We start from the raw sequence: 22,811 nt of genomic DNA, 5'->3' as shown, positions 1-22,811 counted from the left end.
GGCCACCACACAGGTCTTCCTCATCTCACTGTGCCTGGCACATAGTAGGTACTCAATAATTATTTTTTAATGACTGGACTAGGAGCCAGGCCTCTCCATCTGCCTAGGCATGCAGGCGGACACAAACCTTCCAGGTCCCTCTGACACAGGGCTCCTAACAGTGGAGCAGCATCCCAGGACCCACCATTCCCTCAGACCAGGTGCAGAAGATAACGAATCAGGCCCAGGCCTCAGCCCTCGAGCATCAAGAAGTGCACCAGTGGTTTCAAAGCTGTCAGTACTGCTCTGTGTGTAGCGTACCTTCCCCCTCCCCCAGCATGACTCTAAGGCCCTCGGGTGCTAGGAGACCAGAGAGATAACACAGACCCCAGGGGGATTTAGCTGTTCTTTATTGACATGGAGTCTGGGTACCCCTCGCCTCCAGAAGGATGAGGTAGGTCCACAGGACTTCCAGTTCACACTTTTCCTGGGTCCTCCTTCAGTGTGACGGTCCGGTTGAAGACAAGCTGGAGGGCAGAGGGGGAGGAATGACCACCAAGCCAGAACCAGGCCAGAAGGCCTAAGTGGGTCTCACCAGACACCCCACTCCAACCCTCACTTCATCCCAGAGGAGCTGAGGGCCAAGAAACTCTAGTTCTCAATAACTTTTTGACTTTGGCTAAAGGACTGGATGGCTCTGGGTCTCCATTTTATAAGAATTATAACAATCCCTATGCCTGGCCCCAACCTTGAGGAATAAGAAAGGAAGGGTTCATACAAAATTTTGTACACGGACTTAACCTCTGAGCCTGTTTCCTCATCGGTAGAACATGAACCCCACCTCAGGTGGTGAAGATTAAGTAAGGAAATGTCAGCAAAGTGCTTAGCACAGAGAATGGCAGCCACCACCATCATTGTTGCGGAAAGGTAAATTCAAGCACCTGTCCCTGGCGGCTGTCTGGATCCACAGAAAAGTAACCAAGCCGCTCAAACTGGAACTTGTCGAAGGGCTTTGCCAGGGCCACAGAACAGTCCACTAATGCTGCCTCGACCACTTGTAGTGATGCCTGTGGGCAGAGAACTCAGGTGGCCATCCAGCCAGAAAGGCCCACCACCCTCACCCCATACCCCATGAGCCTACCGGGTTCAAGTCACTTAAGAATCCACCAGGCACCTCAGCAGGATCCTCAGGGTTCTTGTGCTGAAATCTGCAGCCAGAGTGAAGGTCAGACTCCAGCTGGGCAGCCACAGCAAGCAATACCCATCTTGTACCTGCCCCAACACCAGCTCTGTTCACTCACAGTCGCTCGTAGAGGCGAATCTCACACGTCAGAGGCTGTGATACCCAGTGAATAAATGCCTTGGGCTTTTCTCCAGCATCTGCCCGTCTGCAGGTCACCTCAAGCCTTTCCACACAGCCACTGGGGCCCTGGAAGTCAAGGGGCCTGCAATCAGACTTGGACACCACTACCAGGACTGCAAGCTGCACCCAGATCCTCACCCCAGCAGGCACTGTGGTAGGAAGGCTGCAGCTGGCTCTCACCTTGACAACATGCTGCAGCTCGATGATGTAGCCTGTATGCCTCAGGCCCACAGGCTGGCCCCATGCCAGGCGCTTATAGCCTGGCTCTGGCTCCTAGAGGTAGGAAGTGGGGTGGACACAAGAGGCTGCAAGGGTCGGGCAGGTACAAGAGGCTTCTCCCACCCCTATGTCTGGCAAGGATTGGTTTGACTGAAGCAGGGAGTAGATGGACTGATAGAAGAAGAGATGAAGGGCTCTCAGGACTGGGCCCAGGAACAAATAGGACCCTTCACCACCACCATTCACCTCTCTGAAGTCAGTCCTTTCAATGAAGACAATGGGTCCAAAGGGAATCTGATGGAAGCCCTTGGTCTCATCAGCTGGGAAGCTGGGTACCTGAATGTCCAAGGACTACAGTAGGAGATAAGTGTCTGAGTCACACTAGGCACTGGGATTCCCACACCCAAACCCAGGTGCACCCCGCAACACACACACACACACACACACACACACACACACACACACACACTGAAGGAGACTTACCTTGGCAGCAGGAAAATTGGCGATGACCACCTGTAATGGCTCTAGCACAGCCATGGCCCGAGGGGCTGTGTCATTCAGCACATCACGCACACAGGCTTCTAGCAGATGTGGTTCCATTGTGGTCTGTGCCACTGTCACTCCCACCTAGCAGGAAAGGACAGCATCAGTCACAGCCACAACCACATACTACTGTGCTCAGCCCCTACCTGCCCACTCAGCCCACTCGTCTATACCCGAGCACAGAAGTTGTTGATGGCCTCAGGCGGGAAGCCCCGCCGACGTAAGGCTGTGAGCGTGAAGAGCCGTGGGTCATCCCAATCCCTGTGGGCGAGGTGGTGGTGAGAAGACCTTTGGCAGCACATGCTACTAGTACCACCAACCTTCATTAGCCAAAAAGCCACACCTACCGCACAGCGCCAGCTGCCACAAGCTGGAGAATCTTCCTCTTAGAGACAACAGCATAGTGCAGATTGAGGCGGCCGTACTCCCACTGCACAGGACAATAGACGTCCAGTGCATTGCACAGCCAGAAGTAGGAAGAGCGTCTGGGGTGGGAGGGCAGAGTCAGGACTGGCCACCTCCAACCAGGGAGAGACCGGCAGGAAGGGCTGCTGGAATCCCACTGGCCCTCCCCTCCCCACGGGCCCAGCTCCCTCACCGGGCCTGGAATTCCTTGGTGCAGAGTGAGTGGGTGATATGCTCGATGGAGTCACAGAGGCAGTGTGTGTAGTCATAGGTGGGGTAGATGCACCTGCAGGGCATAGGCAGTGGGCCCCACCATCCGGCCCCACTCTGCCCTATCCATGGCCCACCCGCCACTCTACAACTCCACAACCCCACCCCAAGCTCACACCCACCAGGTGTCCCCTGTGCGGTGGTGCGGTGTATACTTGACTCGATAGGCCACAGGGTCCATCTTGCCATCCTCCATCACCAGCTTCATCCGCAGTGTGGCCTCACCCTCTGCAAACTTGCCCTTGCGCATTGCCTGAGAGGGAGCAAGGGCTCAGGCTGCCACTCAGCACAAGGGCATCTCATTCTCAGTACCTTGGCCCACCTAGACCCAATTGCACCCCCAGAGCCCCACCTCGAAGAGCAGCAGCGACTCCTCTGTGGGACGGTCTCTCCAGGGTGAGGGCAGTGGGTTGTGGCCTTTGAGCTCCTCTCCTCGCTGGTGGCACACATAGGCCTGACCCCTATGAGGAAGGGGTGTGAATGCCCAGCATGGCTGTGCCCTGGTCAGCCTGGCTGGCTCCACATCATGGCCTTGGCCTCACCTGCGGATAAGCTCCTCGGCCCACACATACAGCTGGTCAAAATAGTTGGAGGCATATGTCACCTTGTAAGGTGTGTAACCTGGGGCAGAATGAGACAGTATTAGCAACCAATCAGGGACACCCAATGGCAGGCCATGGCCCAGGGAGAGGCCCAGGGGGAGGCCCACTGATAAGCAGTTCTGCCCAGGCCTTCCCCAACCCATACCCAGCCAGGCCACCATGTCGCAGATGGCAGTGAAGAACTTTGCTTCCTCCTTCTCAGGGTTGGTGTCATCAAAGCGCAGGAAACAGATCCCATTGTTGGCCTAGGAGAGTTGCAGTATCTGTGAGCTCCCACATCATCAGCTCCTACAATCCATCTCATCAAACTGGGACATTCTCAGAGCTCTCCCACGTCAGAATTGAAAATATCTTTCACTCACCTTCCTGTATCTAAATGCCCTAAACAAGGCATCTCATACTAACGTGGGACACAGCATAGCCTCCTCCTAAGCCCAAGAGGTTGCACTGGGAATTTCCCCAAATGTGAACTCACTGCCTCACCAAGAGTTTTTCCTCAATGAGCCCAATTGGATGGATTCCTAGGTATCTGTCACACATTTCTAGGTATCCCCTCCAAGGCCTCTGTCTGCTCTGGGACACTTTATGGGAGCAGCAGGAAAAGTAGGGATACCTCTCTGGTACCTAGTCATGGGAGCAGCAAGCAGTTACCCTGCTTGCCAAGTCCCCAGACACACTCACCTTGGCATAGCCAAAGTTGAAGTTGATGGCTTTGGCATGTCCAATGTGCAGGATTCCATTGGGTTCTGGCGGGAACCGGGTACGTACCTGAGATAAGAGGAATGGGAGCAGAGGAATCAGGTCAGAGCTCAGACTACACTAAAGGATGACCCTTCCCAGGGAGGCCATGGTGATAGGTAAGGTGGGGTAGTATGAAGGCAGCCCCAGGCAAGTGATGATGGCACTAGCTAGCCTGGCAATACTCCCACACACCTGTCCTCCAGTGATTTCCAGGTGCTGCTTCAGTAGATCCATGGTATGTGGAGTGGTCACATAGCCCGGGGTCTTGTAGTTCTCACCTGCCAGGGCCAGAACAAGCCTGATGATACCAGGCTGCAGCCCAGGGCTCCCTATCCCAGGGACCTGACTATAAGAATTGCTATTAAGATCCAGCCCTCCACAAGAAAAGGAAACCCTCTTACACTGTTGGTGGGAATGTAAATTGGTGAAGCCATATGAAAAACAGTATGGAGTTTCATCCAAAAACTAAAAATAGAGTTGCCATATGATCTAGCAATCCCACTAATGGGCATATACCCAGACAAAACTATAATTCAAGAAGATACATGCACCACTACGTTCACAGCAGCACTATTTACAATAGCCAAGACATGGAAACAACCTAAATGTCCACCGTTAGATGAATGGATAAAGAAGATGTGGAACATATATATATAATGGAATATTACTTAGCCATTAAAAAGAATGAAATAATGCCATGTGCAGCATCATGGATGGACCCAGAGATTATCACACTAAGCAAAGTAAGTCAGAAAGACAAATACAGTATAATATTACTTATAGGTGGAATCTAAAATATGACATAAATGAACATATCTACAAAACAGACAGACTCACTGACATAGAGAACAGACTTGTGGTTGCCAAGGTGGGGAGCAGGGATAAGGGAGGAAAGTACTGGGAGTTTGGGATTAGCAGATGTAATCTATTATATATAGGATGAATAAACAAGTTCCTACTGTATAGCACAGGGAACTATATTCAGTATCCTGTGATAAACCATAATGGAAAAAAATACATACATATGTATAACTGAGTCACTTTGCTGTACAGCAGAAATTAAACACAACATTACAAATCAATTATACTTCAATAAAATTAAAAAAAAAAAAAAAATCCAGCCCTCCACAGAGTTTCAACCTGCCTGCTCACCAGGCTTGTGGAACTTAAGCGCCTCGCCTCGGAGCTGCTCCATCAGAGACAGGGTCTGAACAACGGCCTCACCTGCAGAGAACAGACCAAGGAAACTTATTCTCTGGATACAGCTACCACATCCAGCTCAGGGAGGTGCCTGTCGATACTACCCATATCCTGCAACCGGAATAGAACCAAGCAGTCCCCTCTTCCCCCAACCCCAGAGACAAGAGATACAGAGCCAGACTTCTCAGGCTTCCTCTGACTAGTTTCTGGGTAAAGGAAACACCAGAAATTCCAGTCTTGCAGCAGAAGACAGAGTGTTGACTAAGCCAACGGCCTGAGGAGTCTGGGCTATAAGGACCCATCAGGTGGAAAACCCAGAAATCAGGGAGTTGAATGTGACAGGAGCCTCAAGCCTCTCACCATTCTCCACCACATCCTTTGCTGTCCTTCGGTCTGTTTCTTCTGGCCGAGCCTTTGCCACCTGAGAGAAGTTCAAAAGTTGGGTCAAGGTCTCGGGATCACTGGGGTCAGATACTCCCTTCCCCAGACTGAAGTTTCACCCTATCCCACCTCATCCCCAGGACCCAAGACCATGCTCAGTCCCACCTTGGGCTTCTTCTCCAGATCAGTCTCCGTCTTGGGACCCAGGAGGTGGAGAACCTGAGCAGAGACCAGAGTCAGAGCTGGGACAGGAGCCCATGACTGACCCCATCCACCCATCCAGCTAAGGGCTTCTTGGTTCTGTCTACTGGCACCACCTTGAAAAACCTACCTAGCCCATCCCACCTCTGCTCCTCACATGATTCTGCGGTCTCAAATGCTTTTTCCCTCCTGAGGGTCCTGGGCTCAGGTAACAAAAACAGCCATTTACAGAAAGGAACTGTGGGCCCAGCATCAAGATATGCCATCGACCTCAACCATCACCCTCTTGTGATTCTCTGCCAGCACGCTGAGATGAAGGCCACCACCCTTATTTACAAGATGAGGAAACTTAGGTTCAGAGTAAAGCAACTCACCCCAAATTAGGCAGAACCCAGAGGCCCAAGTCTTTCACTGTCCAACTGGGTGCTGCCCCCTCTACCCCAAGCTCTACTATCCACCATCAGAATAGGAATAGGCTCTCTTCCCCTCCCACCACCATTTATCCCTCAGTGGACTCTAGACACTGTCTCTGGCAGGGTCTTTGCCTGCTTCAGCTCCAGGAGGCACCCACCTGCATGTCTACTTCGTGCTTGATCATTTTGCCATCTGCCCACTTGAGCGCAGCCCGAGCCTCTCCTAGAAATATGGGCAGAGGGAGCTGCAGAAAGGCAAAGCAGGACATTGCCCACCCTCTTTCCCAAAAAAAGAACCTGGCTGACCTCAAAAACCACAGCCAGACCACTTTTAAGGTGTTCCTATTCCTCTTCCCACCTCCCTCTCACCCATGCAGAAGAGAAGCCATGACTAGAGAGAATAACATAGTCCCCTGCCCCAGGCCCTGCTCACCCATCAGCAGCCCCATATTGAAATGGTAACGCTCTACTAGGAGCTGGGGTCGGTGGCGATTTATGGCAGCCTCCACCTACAGAAAGCCAAACCATGTGGTTCAGGAAAGTGTTCTTCAGAAATGCTCTAGGAACACACACCCTCACCCTGGGTCTTCCTGGTTGGAAAAGTTGAGCCACTCCTTTTCAGGGTCAGTACTAAGGAGGCAACCGATGCCTGGGGAAAGACTCACAGCCTCCTCAATCTGCTCTGGGGTCACCACAATGCCCACACCACATTCCTGCTCAAAGTCCATGGTGTTGATGGGGTCCAGGGGATGACTCCGCACATACTCAAGGGCAGCTGAAAAAGGAGAGCCAATGAATTTGTGGCATCTCAGCTCCAAGCAGTAGGAAGACAAAGCCCTAATCCGATCCATGAAACCCCAATTAGTTTGGCCTCCTGGGAAATTAAGTCTTGCACCTCTAGAAAAGCCCTGAGGTCACAGGAAAGAAGCATGTGTTCTAAGGGAAACTCTCCCTCAGACCTACAGTTCTCTAGTCAGTCTCACCAGCGGTGGCCCTCTCCATCCCTCAGTGCCAGGGCCTGGGTTTAGAGGGGAATGCAGAACTAGTAATGCAGAGAGACGCTGAGGAACTTCGCAGAATGGGTAGATAGGGATCTTGGCTGAGAGGAGGAGTTGGAGGTGGAAGCGGCAGGACAGGCAGGTGTCTCACCGCTCAGCTGGGTCTCCGTATGGATCTTCCTATTGGCTATGTAGCTCACGAGGAAAGAGAGACGCCGCGGATCCCGGAGTCGGGAGGCCAAGCCATAGAGCAGGGTCCCGGTAGCCTTGTCGATGGTGCAGCCCAGAGTCTGTTGCGCCTGAGGTCAGAGGGATCAGGAGATAAGCCCCATGCCCAGTAAGAAAGGCCTGAACAAGACAAGCTAGGTTGGCTGGGGTCAGGACCGAGCCTGGCGCTGCGTTGGGGAACAGTCGGCAGCCCGGGCCAGGGACTTGGGTTCGCACCTGGGTCGCCGCCTCGCGCAGCTGCGCGCTCAGAGCCGTGTTCTTGAGCGTCTCGCGGGCCTTGTGTTCGCTCAGGCCGAGGCCGGTGAAGAGCGACAGGGAGTCCAGAGCTGCCATTGCTGGGACGCCGGAAACCGAAAGAAAACTTTGGGGCCAATCTGCACATTGGCATTAGCCCACTGGCCAATAGGAGAGCGACGCCGTCAGGGAGAGCCAATGGTGTCCTTCCTTGGCGGGAGGGGGCGGGGATCTCCAAGGTTGTCAGCGTCATTGAAAGAGCAGAGGGCGGCCTTTCCTGCCTTTCACAGCGCTTCACTTCCGCCTTCGTGCTCCAGGTCACTGGAAGGGGTACTGGCCACGGGACTTCAGGGGATGATTTGCCGCGGACCTGGAGGGAAGGTGTTCAGCACCAAGGCAGGAGGCAAACATGGGCATAGCCCTTTGCTCTTCGACTTTTCTCCTTCAGCCCTGGAAACCTCGGGACCATACCAATTCTGTTCTTGGGAACAAATGTGAGTCCCTATCGCGTTTCTGACGTCAAAGCTTTGGAGTTGTCACGGAAACATTTGAACAAAATGAAGCCCGGGAAATTCTGTCAAGACTCGAGCACAGAGAATGTCTGAAATGGCCCATCGATGGGCCCCAAAAGTCTGGCACTTTTTGAGCACCCACCTGGACACACACCTGGCCAGGAAGGGCCTCGCATAAATTCTGTGATGATTTGGTTTAAACTCTCCTGTCTGGGAATTCCCTGGTGGTCCAGTGGTTAGGACTGTGCGCTCTCACTGCTGAGGGCCTGGGTTCAATCCCTGGTCAGGGAACTAAGATCCCACAAGCCACGTGGTGTGGCCAAAAAAAAAAACCAAAACATCTCCTGTCATTCTTACCCCCCTTATCAACGCATGCATATGTCAGGAAAACCACAAGCAGATTAGACCTTGAAATCCACATGCAGGTGTTTGACAGGATATTTTATTGAAGTTGGGATAGGGTGGGACAGAGGAAGTAGAATAATTATGATGATGTTCTTGGGGGTCTCCCCAGTCTCATTGGACTTCCAGGACCTGCTGAGAATCATTAGGCTGAAACTGAACATACAGCCTGTTTTCTTTATGGAACTGGAGCTGCTGGTGGTGACATGATGAGGAGATGCCCAAATTTGGGATGGGAACTCAGGCTCTTAGAGGCCTTGTCATCACTGATACTACCGGACCTTCAAGCACTGGTCAGGATCCTGACTGCAGTCTGTATCCATAGTGTGTCCTTGTTTGTTACTATATCCTACTAATGAGCAAGTCCATTTCTGGGCCCCACATGATGACCACACGCCAGGTTCTGCCCAGTGCCACACTCCGTATCAGTATCCAGAGCCAGTCCTGTGTCTTGGCTCCCCATGGCGCCTTGGCCCCAGCCTGATGCCCAGCCCAGCCAAGGCCAGGAGCAGGCATTAAGCAGGAGTTGCAGTGCAGTGGTGCCACAGACAGGCACTAAGAAGCAGAACCATAGCCACGCCAGCCCTGTGCTGAGTCCACAGCTGCAGGTGTCTAGCTCACCATAAAGATGCCTAAGATGAGCAGAGTACCTGATGCCACCACCCAAGGATTCATTACAGCACCATGACCACCAACACTAAGTCCTGCAGGTCTAGTGATGGCCCCCTCAGTGGGGTCAGGGCCTGTACCCTCTTCCCTGGTTCCCTCGTAGTGCTGACCCTGTGGCTACGTGTCACAGGGTGAGGCAGTTGCCCCTACCAAGAATGCCACAAGTAGCAGTGGCAAGCCAGCCAGCCCTCTGGAGGCCTTTTGACTTGCACAGAGCAGAGCCATGAAGTTGGATGGGTGCATCCCTGGGGGACTGGCTTGCTTGCATAAGCCTCTGGCACTACTTCAAGGAAAATCAAGAAAACAATGAACAAGGAGAAAAGCCAGGGAGCAGCCAGGAAGGCCCAGCTGTGGCATGGGAAGAGGCAGGGTCCAATAGCCAGACCTACGGACAAGTCCCTGTGGCACAGGCTGACGCACAGAAGCAGCAGTGGCCACAGTGCTGAGGGCCATGGCAGCCTTGTGCAAATGCCCCAGAAGGGTAATATGGCAGGCTCAGCAGCAGCAGGGCTATGGTCAGAGGTGGACAGAGCCCCTTGAGTAGTGCATCCAGCACATGCAGATCACCAGTGGCCAGACACTTGGGGCTGCACACAGTGAAGGCCCAGCACAATCCTGTTGCAGCCCATGCCTAGCAGCCCCTCCAGCAGTGTGCCAGCACCAACACCCAGCTTGGCAATTCCACCATTACTGCAGGGCCTCACAGCCAGCAGTCCAGGCCCCTCTCCATGGCCAGCAACCCCACATGGCCCTTGTGCTGTTGTCCCAATAGAAAAAACCGACACTGGTCACAAGGCTAGCTCTCTCCAGGAGCTCCTTCTGCTCTCCACCACCCGTAACTCCCTAACTCCAGCCAAGGAGTACTAGCAGGGCCCACAGGCTGAGCTTTTTGTAATACTGACCCCTCAGGCTTGGGGGCAAGATGGACCTGCCAGAATCCTGCCCCACCCCTGCCTGCCTTACACTCTTTCTGGCTTACCTGAACACCTGCCTCAGGAGTACCTTTGCTCCCCATCTCCCCCCAGCTGGAGATGCCCAATCCTAACCCCAAGCAGTTGAAGAGAAGAGGCAGCGTTATCCATGAAGAGAGGCACGGAGGCTTCTCACAAGACTTGCCCTTGCGGTATGTGTACACAAGGCAAGCCTGCTGGGACAAGCCTGCAAACCCACTGTGGGTAAACAGCCTGGGGCAGTTGCCAGAAGCCAAAGTTTCAGGGAATCAAGGGAAGAAATGGCCTGGCAGGACCCCACACCCTCCCTCCGACAGGAAGCCAGCTAAGATTAGCTCTGGTCCTCTCTGCCTGTCCTTTTGGAGCAGGGTCTCCTTTCCCACAGCAGTTTTTTCCTGCTCTGTTCTCCCAAGGGATCCGGATGGTTTTCAAACTACAGCAAAGAAAGACCTGAGAAGAGAAAAGGAGAAAAGAGACTTCTCTCCACCCCCAAGTACTTCCTATTCCCCAAAAAGTCCTTCCTGACCTGCTGTTTGGTTGTCAGCCCCAGGCTGCTCCAATGCCTGCACCTTTTACCCCATGCTGTCAGCTTCTGGAGCTTCATTGGGTACATTCCACCCCTTGGGTGTGAGGTACCAACAATGTTACCAACCATAGCTGCCTCCATGTGGGACCCAGAACCAGTGGGATCAAAGGGCAGGGGTCAGGCCCCAAAGAGCTGATGGCAGTGGGGGCTTCACGACCCAAAGGGCCTGAACTGGAACCTCATCATCTCTCCTCAGACCAGAGCACTTCCAGGGTCTTTAACACACTGACACACACACACTGACACACACACACACACACACACACATACACACACACAGATGTTGGGAAGGGGAGGTAGTCACAGCACCTGGTGTATCACAGTGACTAAGTCTGCTTATTTGTCATTTATTTTTAAAATATATTTAAACAGCAGCAATCACTTCCAAAATGCAAAAAAAAAAAAAAAAATTACAATTTTTAGAATAAAATTATAATGTTTATAATGCGAGTCAGAAAGAGTTGAAGGTACAACTGAGAATCAAATCACGCAGCACTGGGCATGGCAGGAGAAGCCAAGGCCCACTGGCTGGGGGGTCAAGTTGACAAGAGGTCCCAACCAGTGAGGTTTCCACCCTCAAATTATACCCCCCCAACTCCCCATTGACGAAGCCAGTGTTCTCTAGGTTAGAGAAGGAGAAGCGTCAAAGAGCTGGCCCTCTGTGGGGGAATCCCCCAAACCCAGTCCCCCCACCAGCCAGGGACCTGCTAATCGACCTCCTCCATGTTGCTGTAGGTGGGGGCTGGGCGGTCCACAGGGGGGGCGAAGCGTTCAGGGGCTGTCCGCGTGGGGGCCGCCTCGGGGGCCTGGCCAGGGCCTAGTCCCTGCAACAGAATATGAGGACAGGGGTTGGGGGCTGCCCAGTATGCCGCCTGGCATCCCGGGGGTGCTGGCTTGGAGCCCTGGCACCCAAGGGAGGGCCCCAAGGCAGGCGCAGACAGCAGCGGCATTGAGACAGAGAGACGAGATCGGCCTGAACAGTCTCGCTTTATTAACACTTTAAATACAGGAAGCTGCTTGGGCAGGGCTAAGCCCCAGGCCAAGGGTAGGAGCAGTAGGACAAACGGACAGACAGCTGGACGGGATACCCACCCTAGGATGCTCTGCCCCTGCAGGAGCCACAGTCCCCACCCTCTCCCCTCAGATGCACACACTGAGGCCCAAGCCCAGAGCTGGTCCCCACCACAGAGGCAGGCATGGCCTGGTGGGCAGGTAGGTAGGCCAGCTCACAGCAGCTGCCTGCAGGTGAGCTCATCTCCAGGGACTCTGGGATACCAGAGAATAGAACACGTTGAGCACGAGGGCCACCAAAGCTGCCACGGTGCCCAGAACAAAGTATCGGAGACAGCCCTCGTCTGGTGTGGTAGGGCCACGTGGCGGGGGGCCCACCCAATCCTGGGGCCCCCAGGGACCCAGGGGCGCAGGCCCCTCGGGTACCGGCTCCTCCTCGGCCTCCAGCTCCTGCCAAATCCGGGAAGCCTACGGTGTGCGGAAACGGCCATCAGCACCCAGGGCGGGGGTGAGGGGATAGGGGGACCCAGTGTCCCCAAGACCCCTGGCCATGACAGTCCCGCCCAAGGTAACCGGCGCTAACCCCCTACATCCCAGGTCAAGCGGGAGAGAGGTGGGCAGGCAGGAGCCAAGTGGGCCATTTGCAGGGTTGTCTAGATGGAGAGCACCACAGTGGGCGAATCTTGATAGCATTTTGGCCTCAAGAAGCTCCCCAATCGACATGCAACTTCCCCACGGGGGTGGGGTGGGGGTGGGGGTGGGGGTGAGGGCTAGCTGGTCAGTTTTTTAGCCCAGGCTTCCCACAGAGGAGACTGGCTCATGGAGGACAGAGCTGCCAACCCCAGAGTCATCTCCTGGCTCCCTCCCACCTACATCCAGATCCTGATCACTGTCTGAGTCTGAACATAGAGGGCTCAAGGGAGGAGAGGACAGCAAGACCAGTCCAGAAAAGAGCTGCGGATGTGCCCACCAACCAGGCCTATGGCATCCCATGTCAGTAAGAGAGACAGAAGATCCCGAAGGCACAGTGGGGACAAAAGCTCACCTCAGAGAGGGTGACGGCCACACTAGGCCATGGCCTGCTGGATAGGCCCTGTCCTGAGTGCACATCAGAACACAGGGACGATCACAAGTGAGGGTCTGTGGGCTAGCATGTGGGAAGTGTGCAGAGGGAAAGTTGGGAGATGTTAGGTACAGTCTGTTCACACCACTGTACCCAGTGAAATCTGGAGCAGCTACTTGGCCCGTAGCCTATGCACACACCAATGGCAGCGTGTTGCTCTGTGTGTACCTCTGTAAGTGTCCCTGCAGCCTGGGAATCGCTCTGGCTAAGGCTTTGATGTAAAGGAACCCTGTCTGTGACTCTTAAAAATCCCAAGGTTCCAGGGGCCTAGGGCTGTAGGAGAGGAAGCTGTGCCCTACCCCCGCCCATCTGTGAGTTGGGCCCCACTAGCCTGAGCAGCCTCCCCGTGCCTCACCTGGCTGGCAGCAGACTCAGCTGCAGGGCCTAGGTCTGGGTGGTGTTCAGAGTGACCTGCCCGGGGGGGCCTCTCCACAGGAGAGTTCCGCCGGCGGTAGAAGAGTACATAGGCATAACGCGTCACGACCTGGCTCTCGTCTACTGTTGTCACCGTGCTGTCATCAAACAAGCGCCAGCCTATAGCAAGGTGGGAAGAGTGTGAACATACCCTGCACCAACACCCCTACCATCTATCCTGCTGGCTGCGTGTGCCCTCACCCACGTCGCTGCGCTGGCTGCTGCGATCGTTGGGCAGGCGCGCACAGGCAGTGTAGTGGCCACCGATCATGCCTCCATAGTGGTTGATGACAGCATACAGGTCATAGCTGGGCAGCTGCTCCTCTTTCTGACCGATACAGAACTTGCTCAGGTCCAGGTTCCTGTGGTACCAGCCAGAGAGAGGTGAGACAGTCAACAGGTGCCCTGGATGCCGACCTTGGCCCCCATGCCCTAACTACAGTCACAAGGGCCCACTGCTCACCGAACAGGGAACTCCACCAAGTCATTGATCTTGTCACGCCAGATGAAACTGCGAAAGGAGAAGCGCTTGAGCTGCACGATGAGCACATTCGGCAGGCGCCACAGCAACAGCTGCTTGGAGGCCTCGCGGTGTTGTTTGCACTGCGGGCAGTACCTGACAGGGGACAGAGGCGGAGTCAAGACCAACAGACTTCCACTCCACTCTTCCCCACTACCTGCCTGCTGCCCTGTCCTCACCAAGCCTCCTCAGGTGCCAGCACCTCAGGCCGCGTGAAGAGGTTCAGACACTGGTCCAGAGTGAAGTGGCCAGCACGGGCAGCCTCACCAGCAGAGCCTGGATCCTCAGCATATTCCAGCTCCTTGGAGGCTACCAACACAAACTCCTGCAGGCGCTCGTTGTTCCGCCAGACTAGAGCCAGGCTGCAGTCATCACCCAGCTCTAATGGGGTGTCTCCTGGAAACGGGCAGGGAAGGGAATCATGCAGCTGTGGAGAGCAGCCAGCCCAACCCATGCCAGGGGTCCCTCCCACGGCCTCAGACACCTTTGTCCTCTAGCCGCTGCTCTCGGTTGGATGCATCAATTCTATAGATAAAGAACTGGGGTGTGTGGGAATTCATGGCTTCACTTGGGTGTTGGTACCCAGGCACAGCAGCTGTGAAAGAACATGATAATCAGAGCTTTCCTGTCTACCAGAGCCTAAACAAGCTTCCCCCAACCTCCCCTACCCCAGCTCCAGAGCCTTTCACCAGACTTTTACCTTCAGGCCGGGACACCCTCTCACCAGCAGGCAAGGAGCCAACTTCAATGGGCCCACTGGCCAGCATCTCAGAAGAAACTCCACTGGTGCTGGGCACAGGGCCCCGATCAGGGGATGCCCAGTCCCGGGGGACCCCTGTGTCCCCCTCAGCCACAGGGGTCACCAACTGGAGCTCCGGTGGCTGAACAGGGTCCCTGTCATTGTCCCCAGCCTCCAGGGAGCTAGTGGACAGCAGTGTGGCACAGCCAGGGCCCTGGGACTCCAAGGCCATGCGGCCAGGCTGGAAGGGTGGCTGGAACACACTCACAGAGTACCTGGTAACAGGCAGCAAAAGCAAGTAAGAATCCAGACCAACGTGTCCGGCACCTCTGCACTCCACCCCCACCCCCCACCTACCCCACCTTAATCCAAACACTGGGCACTTACCGGGCATAGCCCTCTAGCAGCTGAGCAAGACGGGCATAAGTGAGGCGTGAGGCAGGTACACTGACCAGGAAGGGGTAGCCAATGTTCTCAGGGCGGCAGAGGCCCTTATGGTCAGGCCAATGGGTTTTCTGACAGAGCCTGGAGAGAAAGAGGAGGTAAGACTAGGGCCTTAGCCCCACCTCTACACTAGGGCTAGACCAAGGAACTGGGTATGCCAGCCCTGCCTCCCCCAGGGTCTGGTAGAGTGGGGTGGCAGGTAGAGGGCTTAAAATATATGTGCCTTTATGTGGAGAAGAGGTAGGGCAGCAAGTGGAAGGTGGAGAGGAGGGACGGGGGGAGACCACGGGAGTCCTCACTGGTTGCAGTAGCCCACGCGGTAGCAACGGGTACAGCGCTTCAGCTTCTCATCCTCTGACTGCTGCTTCCGCTGGCAGGCTGCACACTTGGAGATGGGGATGCTGGGCACCTGGGGGCGCTAGGGTGGGTCGTCTGCCTCAGTGAGGCCAGGCCAGGCAGGAACGCCCCCCTCCCCCATCAGGGCCCTGTGCCATCAGGTTGGCCCCCACTCACCTGCTGCACCTCTAGCACCACCACCCGCTCCTTAGCCAACTCTGGGGATAGCAGCTCAAAGCAGAGGAGCGTGTCGGAAGGTGACACAGTGTCCAGTGAGTGGGAGGGCGAAAACACACGGTGGAAGCGATTCTTAATCACCTGGGGACAGAGGACACACAGATCCTATGTGAGGACAAGCCCTTTCCCTGGCCCTGCCCCAAAGCACAAGAAGAAGACCTGACCTTGATCTTGGGTCAATGGGGGCAGGGTTGGGGATTGTGGCCCAAAAGAAGTATATGCCTCTGCTGGCCCCAGCCTCAGTGCCCAATGGAATAAGGAGCCTGGTGCATCACAGAGCATGAAAAGACCAGGATTGGGGCAGGTATCAACCATACCAGCTCTCCACACCAAGGGCCTCTACCCTGCTGTCAACCAGTGGGCCCTGTTGAGACTGCGCCATGGTTACTATGGAGGGGCCACATTCAAGGAGGCATCTCCCTACCTCTACCCCCATGAGGTAAAGGACACTACCAGGCAGCAGGCTAGGAACCTTTGGGGAAAACCGGCACACAGATCTGGGAAAACAGGAGGGAGAAGCAGAATGGATGGAGAACGTCTATAGCTGGTGGATGGCTAGTCCTGCAGCTCAAGCTCCTTGTCTGAAGAAGGAAGAGCAGCTGGGGGCCAACAACAAAAGGGGGAATAAATCCAGATGATGGCTGGGAACTGAGGACACCTCAGTTACATAGCCCAAATGCCTGGTTTCAACCATGCCTCAACCAATAGCACCCCACCTGTCTCTGTGCAGTCACATGCACGTTTGTGTGTACACGTACAGATGCTAATGATCGTACACACGTATCTGCGCGCTGCAAACACAGACACGTGTCCATGCGCGTTAAGAGCCTTGGAAAGACAGACACACCTCAGCCAGACGCAGGTTTTCAGGCTTCACGTGGACACTCTGAGACAGGGAGTCCAACACTTCACTTGCACTGGAGTTCTCCTTGCTGATGCTCACCAGAAACTGTGGTGACAAGAGTACAGGGTCCATGGTGGGAGGTAGGCCAGGGTCTCTGCGAGAGCCCAGCAATACGGGCTGACTCCTCACCTTGACGGGCTTGCTGTGGGGCTCCCGGGCAAAATAGAAGATAGGGAGAACCTTTTGCTTCTGTGGCAAAGGCACCGGCAGGTACAGGAACGGGTCAAAAGTGATGGAGACCTGCAAATGTACAGTTGCCACTGGGTGGCCACAGAGGGAGTGGGGGGCAGGATGCTTGTGCCCTGAGAGCCCAATCCACGCCCTTGGATGGCTCTCAGGGTCTCACAGCCAACCAGCAAATTCTCAGGCTTGACAACACTAGATGCACCAGGAGAACCATTAGGAGAGAACAATCCCTGTTTCTGGTAGTTGAGGCCTTCCTCAGCCAAGCCACTTTAACCATCTGCCCCTCACTTGCACACCTTGTGCCTTTCCAATCTTACCCATCCCCACCCCACCTTACATCACCCAAACATCACTTTTACCTCAGTCAGGAAGCCTACCAAGCCTGACCTCTGCAGCCCACACAGGGCCTAAGGCCTCCCCCTCACCTTCTTTGCCCAAATGTTGCCCTGCAACACCTAAAGATGCACATGCCTCTGACCCCATTCTGACCAGGCTAGATAGGATAAGCTGGGGGTGTCTTTCTAGGAGAGTCCGTCACACCTTTGCGCACACGGGGCACACCAGCTTCGACTTGTACTGGCCCTGGAATAGGTCCACGATGAAAGAGTCATTCCTCATCTTGTGCCGCTGCCAGGCTTCCTCAGCTACCACCTGAAGAGCAGAGTGGTGAGAACAGAAGAGACCTGGGGACTGGGACGTGCATGAGACATGCCCACCTCCGCCCCCAACTCTGACCTCATCAGGTCGCCCATCTGAGTCCACGGTCTCCGTGTAGGGCTTATTCTGAATACGGTTCAAGTCCTCGTGCAGCCCATCCAGCAGGAAAGCCATGAACTCCTGGGCATCGTGCTGTGCGTAGCCTGTGAACTGGCTGGCCTTGCTCGCCACAATGGCCTGGAAGCAGGAGGAAGATGTGAGCATGGAGCCCCAGCACCTACCATGCACCCAGCTGGCTGGCCCTTCCCACCCTCTCCAGCCAAGGGTAGGAGTGGCCACAGATCACCTTCAACTTGGAGGGCTGGAAGGCATGATGGGTTCCCTTCCACAGCGCCCGGAGCAGCACAGCAAAGCCGATGGCCAGACGCCCACCAGTCCCCAGTGGGTTGTTGTAGTTGATCTCGGCCTCAAAGGAGCGGTCTAGGGACAGCAACCAAGTAGAGGTGTGAGCAGAGGAAGATATCCCCCATCCCCGGGGCTCCAAGCCCCCGTTCTCACCGTGGAAGAAGTCCCGCAGCTCCCGAGTATTGGATAGAGACTGAATGACGCTGTTCATGAAACAGGTGTTGCCTAGATTGACAAGGCCAGTGAAGCCCGGCAGACACACCTTCTTCTCTTCCTCCTCCTCTTCCTCCACGCTGTCTCCACTCACCGGGCTGTGGGGCATTGGAGGCACCATACATGTGGGCTTGGGCTGTGGGAGTAAGAGCGGCATGAGAGAGCAGCCCTGGGCTCTCCAGCCTTCATCCTTGGCCCTCCCCACCCAGGATTCTCACCGATGCCAGGTGTGGCTCTGGCTTTGGGGCTGCATGCTCCATGGGGGTGCGGGCTACCACACCATCTAGGCCTGTGTCCTCAGATCGAGCCTTGGGTTTCTCCTTCTCCACAGCCCGGGCTTCCTCCTGGCCTGTCAGGGGGTGGGGGGTACCTCCCGGTGGGGTTGAATCCAGAGGGGTTGGACCTGTCGGCACGGCTACCTTTGCACCACCCACTGCACCTTAAAAAGGGGGAATGGTGGGGCTGGTGGTTAGCAGCATGTGGCACGGGGTGGGGTTCTGGGTCGTGAGGACTGGGCAATGAAGGGAGCTCGTGTGCAGACCTCGTGCAGCTGGGGCCTCCAGGCCCCCCCAGCGCTGACTCTGCCGCTTACGGAGGCAGATGTCGATACGAGAGGCCGTGAAGCAGAAGGTGCACTGCTCTGGCTCGATCAGGTTCCTGCAGGAAGAGGCTAAACTCAGAAACTTAGGTGGAAGGGATGCAGGGCTAGATGGGTCAGGGGGATGGAGCCCGGGGTGGGACAGGCACAGTGGCGGGGCCGGACACCACCCACCTGAGCTTCACCTGCCAACGGAAGATGGCGTGGGGCCCACAGCCCGGGTGCAGTCTCAGGAAGTTTCCGTCCCTGCAGAGGCAGAGCAGGGGCAGAAGCCAGGAGAAGAGGCAGGAGAAAGAACATGAGATGCAATGTCCTGCCTGAAGCACACTGTCTGCCCTGTGTGTCTGCCCACCCACCCACCTGGTCTGGAAGATAAGCGTGAAGTCCTGCTCGCGGAAAAGCACTCGAGATGTGTCCCTGCAGATTTCCTTCACGTACACGTGCACCACCACTGAGTCCGGCCCCTTCTCATACGAGTCATTCTTGACAAATGCCAGGTTCACCATGGACTCGGGCTCTACGTTGAGACCACATCTCAGCACCACCCAGGACAGGTTCCAGCCTGTTCCTACTCTACTTCCTACCCACCCACCAACCTTGCAACCCAACCTAGAGCTCTGCCTGCCCACCCCCAGCCCCACCTTTACCATCCACCAAGGCTGCAGCATCTGCTGCCACTGCCATCTCCTCTTTGGAACGATCATCTTTCTCAGGGTCTCTGCTCCGAGCCATGACTGGGGACACTGGGTCATTCCTGGGGGCTACTGCCTTCTTTCCTGTCAAAAGTGCTAGATTCTCCTCTGAGCCCAGGAGGCAGGTCTGGGGGTTCAGTGGTGGTACACGGAGCTGTTCCTCAGCCTCAGCCTGTTCATGGCGAGATTATGGGCAGGATCAGCCCTGGGTCTGGCAGGAGGCCCCCCACTGCAGTCCACACCCTTCCCCCTCACCTCCCAACTCCCAAGCAGGCACCCCACTCTCACCTGGGTGGCCGGCTCAGCCAGGAACTGGGGGGCCTCACCTCGGGGTCCAGGGCCATCTCTGGACCCTTCCCCCTCCGGCCCTCTGTGGAGATGCACAGCCCTCTTGGCGCTGGGCCCTGCCTGGGCCCCAGGGCCAGCCCCTGCGCCTACCTCACCACGGCCCTGGGCCCGCTTCTGGTTCCGGGCCTCCTGCTTAGCCCGGCGGGGCTCAGGGCCTGGCTCCAGGGCAACAGGAGACGGCTCCTGCCCATTCTCCTGGCACCGCAACCCTGGCACCAACTCCTGGGTCCCTAGAGGTTTCTTCTGCCAAAGATACAGCAGTCAGGCCCTGTTAACTACACTGAGTATCCCTACCCTACTCTGCTCTGGAACTTACCAGGAGAGAGGGCCACGTGAGCAGAGGCACCTTCTTGGGCAGTGACAGCTGCAGGAGGCCACCTTTGCGAGCCTGCACTTTGGTGCAAGAACTTTCTATCTCAGCATAGAAAACACCACCCCACTGCCGACCACCTGGCAACAGAGTGGGAGGAGTGAGCTAGGGTAGGGGATATCAAAGGATTCAAGTATACTGCTGGGCTCAAAGCAGATGGACATACCTGGAAGCCGCACCACACAGTCTGTGTCTGTGAAAGCAGCATCTACCTCCTCCAGCCGCAGGGGACCAGCTCCCACACGCAGCTTGACAATCACCTCATCAGCACTCTGCCTCCAATCGAGCAACAACTCTACAGAGGGAGTGTCAAAAAGATTGTGAGGGTCTCCATGAAATTTTGATGGGCGTAAGCAGGTACCAGACACCCAGCCCTAATGCAACTGCTCTAGATAAGGGCTATATGCCCAGTGCCCCCTCCTCTCCCCTAGCACTCTATCATCCAAAAGGCTTATTCATTACTCACCATCTTTGGTCGGCTCCTCCCGAGGAGTGAATGCTGACCCTGACAACAAAGGAAAGAACAGGGAAAGGATGATGGACAGGCAGCCTCCAAGACTCTAACATCCCACCAAACACCATCTTTAGGACTTCAGCCAAGTACCCCAACTTCAAAGCTGAGGCTCTACCCAGCCTGCCATTGATCCTTCTCTCAGCATCAGACCAGGATGGAAAGAACAGCAAAAAAGTCATCCCCCAATCCCCAATCTGTATGCTCAACAGGAAGGGAGGAGGGGAAGGCCACAAGCACTCCAGGAATGCCACTACCACCTCTCCTAGGATCTCCATCCTTGCTCTCCTGGTTTGCTCGATCCTTCTGCTTCTTCTTACTGGTGGCCTCCTCCAGTCCTGGCGGCCCTCTCCTTGGGCCTGTGGTGCTGGCCCCGCCAGACATCTTGAGCCGCTTGGGTGACAGCCAGAGTGCCCCGGGGTCGGCAACGGTGTCTGGGTCAGGGCTACGGCGCTTTCTTCCTGGCCCAGCTATCTTGGCAACTCTTTGTGGACAAATTCTCCAGCAAGGAACTGACAGCCTAACGAGAAGGGGACAAGTGATTACTACCAAGGCCCAAAATTTGCTCCTTGGTTAGACCCAGGGCTCAGCAACCTGGGACACTCCTAAGCCTACGGAGCAATCTCTCTCTACTACCTGACGTAGCCCTGGATACTCTCAGACTATTCCTAAGGGGAAATAAATAATGCAAGTAGAGGCAACCACTTCTGGCTGAGCCTCCTAGATGCCTGCCATACAGACACACAAAGAGAGAAGCCTCACTGAGGAGGTGTCAGTTCAAGGCAGCCACGGCCTGGGACCAGGCTCCTCCAATCTGGAGAGGAGCCATAGCTCCAGCCCACAGGGCTGGCGCTCTGAGCAGGGTGCTCACTTTTCCTTCACTCTCACTGGCTGCTTAGTCACCACCCGAGAAGTAGGAGGAAGGCAGGAAAGGAGGAGACAGACAATTAAACAGCAGGAGGACCAGGCTCTGTGGCTGAAAACAGGCCCAGCCCAGGTGCTACCACTGCCCAGGCATCATCTTGAGGTTAAGGAGCCCCACCTGCCACCTGCCAGTTCCCACCTTCCTCTGAACCTGCTTCTGTGCACTGCTTGGTTTTTGTTTTTGTTTTTGCTTTCTTACATCTGGAAAGATTCCTCTCTCCAGCTGCTCTCCTATGCAAAGAGGGGCCTGCAAAAGCTAAGGTGAAAAGGGTATTCAGATGTCACATTTCCCTTTCAGCAGCATCTCTGCCTCAGGGTGGGCATGCAGTCTGAGACTGAAACAGACATTATCCCCTTCCTTCCCATGTCCACCCCCTCATCAGCTCTTAGCCAGTTTCTCACAGACCCACCAGTGGATTCTGGGCTGTTTCTCCATCCAAAATAAAGTTCTCAAAACTGAGATAAGGGTGGGGATGAACGAACCATGGATCCAGGACCCCTGGCAGCCTCAAGCATGGCCTGAGACAGTAGTAGGACAGATAGTGACTAGTCTGTGTTCCCCAGAGTGTGACTGTGTGGGTGTGGGGAGCGGAGGTTTGGCGGGGGACGGGGGGATTCTTCTACGGGTCAGATGTGGGACTGGTGCGCTGGATCTTCAGTGACGACAGGTCCAGAATCGAGGGGTGGACATCTGCCGCCTCTTTGCTGCCAGGCCCCAGCTGAAGGTCGCGTCCCTACCCTCTCCTCCTGGGACGTTGAGGAGGGAAAGGGGCTGCCTAGAGACCCAAGGTGGCCTAATACGGCCGCGCGGGGTTACTGACCACAGACCAGCGCCCCGGCCGGGCTGCGACCCAGCTCCAGCCTCCGAACCCTGGGCCCGCCACCACCTCCTCCAGGAAGCCGCCCTCGCTCGCCGCCAGCCCTCTCCGAGACGGCAGGCCGGCCACAGGCTTTAGTGTAACGGCCCCGCCTGCATCAGTGGGCCCGGCACGCCGCAGGGCTCGAGGGGTGGACACTGGTACGGCCCGTGACCTTGAACAGGTCGCCCCAGGCCCGCGTCTCGGCCTCCCCGCTCCGGCGAGACAGGCGAGCAGCAGCCAGCCCCACTCACCGAGCGAGGCCGCTTCAGCCAGCCCTCTTCGGGCCCTGGCAACCCGCTCTCGGTTCCGGTTCCGGCGTCAGGTCGGTTCCGGTTCCGGCGCGCCCCTCCCCCGTCCCGGCGCCGCCACCACCGCCTCAGCTGCTTGTTTTGTTTCCACTTCCAGTTACGGCCGCGGGTGCCT

General features: G+C 55.9%; 2 protein-coding genes across 19 annotated transcripts; both read right to left on the bottom strand.

The window, feature by feature from the left end:
- Positions 1–372: 372 nt before the first annotated feature.
- Positions 373–7,912, bottom strand: QARS1 (glutaminyl-tRNA synthetase 1). 2 transcript variants are annotated; one of them, XM_068558212.1, is made up of 24 exons: positions 7,760–7,912; positions 7,467–7,614; positions 6,983–7,092; positions 6,751–6,826; positions 6,476–6,540; positions 5,869–5,922; positions 5,683–5,743; positions 5,275–5,346; positions 4,315–4,400; positions 4,063–4,149; positions 3,527–3,626; positions 3,322–3,400; positions 3,132–3,240; positions 2,902–3,032; positions 2,703–2,795; positions 2,452–2,589; positions 2,278–2,365; positions 2,045–2,188; positions 1,808–1,912; positions 1,523–1,615; positions 1,281–1,408; positions 1,121–1,187; positions 921–1,046; positions 373–506 (listed from the first exon to the last, which is right to left on the bottom strand). In XM_068558212.1, exons 1-24 carry the CDS (start codon positions 7,874–7,876, stop codon positions 456–458), a joined length of 2,328 nt encoding a protein of 775 aa, XP_068414313.1. In that variant the 5' UTR covers positions 7,877–7,912; the 3' UTR covers positions 373–455. The 2 variants fall into 2 exon arrangements, with proteins under 2 accessions (XP_068414313.1, XP_068414314.1); XM_068558213.1 differs by lacking the exons at positions 6,751–6,826; positions 6,983–7,092.
- A 3,359-nt stretch (positions 7,913–11,271) lies between these two features.
- On the bottom strand, positions 11,272–22,811 carry USP19 (ubiquitin specific peptidase 19). Of its 17 annotated transcripts, none has more exons than XM_068556964.1 (27): positions 22,640–22,810; positions 20,862–21,124; positions 20,560–20,598; positions 20,260–20,388; positions 20,040–20,173; positions 19,664–19,966; positions 19,325–19,547; positions 19,044–19,200; positions 18,858–18,929; positions 18,627–18,742; positions 18,304–18,524; positions 18,026–18,221; positions 17,814–17,947; positions 17,546–17,704; positions 17,351–17,461; positions 16,754–16,864; positions 16,568–16,669; positions 15,661–15,801; positions 15,447–15,565; positions 15,091–15,228; positions 14,665–14,978; positions 14,449–14,559; positions 14,144–14,360; positions 13,908–14,060; positions 13,646–13,806; positions 13,386–13,564; positions 11,272–11,720 (listed from the first exon to the last, which is right to left on the bottom strand). In XM_068556964.1, exons 2-27 carry the CDS (start codon positions 20,986–20,988, stop codon positions 11,604–11,606), a joined length of 3,984 nt encoding a protein of 1,327 aa, XP_068413065.1. In that variant the 5' UTR covers positions 20,989–21,124; positions 22,640–22,810; the 3' UTR covers positions 11,272–11,603. The 17 variants fall into 17 exon arrangements, with proteins under 17 accessions (XP_068413065.1, XP_068413068.1, XP_068413066.1 ...); XM_068556967.1 differs by having other exon boundaries at positions 18,304–18,518; XM_068556965.1 differs by having other exon boundaries at positions 19,664–19,963.

This window comes from Eschrichtius robustus, chromosome 12, assembly GCF_028021215.1.
Source record: "Eschrichtius robustus isolate mEscRob2 chromosome 12, mEscRob2.pri, whole genome shotgun sequence".
In the NCBI taxonomy this organism is placed as follows: Eukaryota; Metazoa; Chordata; class Mammalia; order Artiodactyla; family Eschrichtiidae; genus Eschrichtius; species Eschrichtius robustus.
Note: the sequence above shows the minus strand (reverse complement) of the source record. Positions and strands in the feature narration are given on the sequence as shown.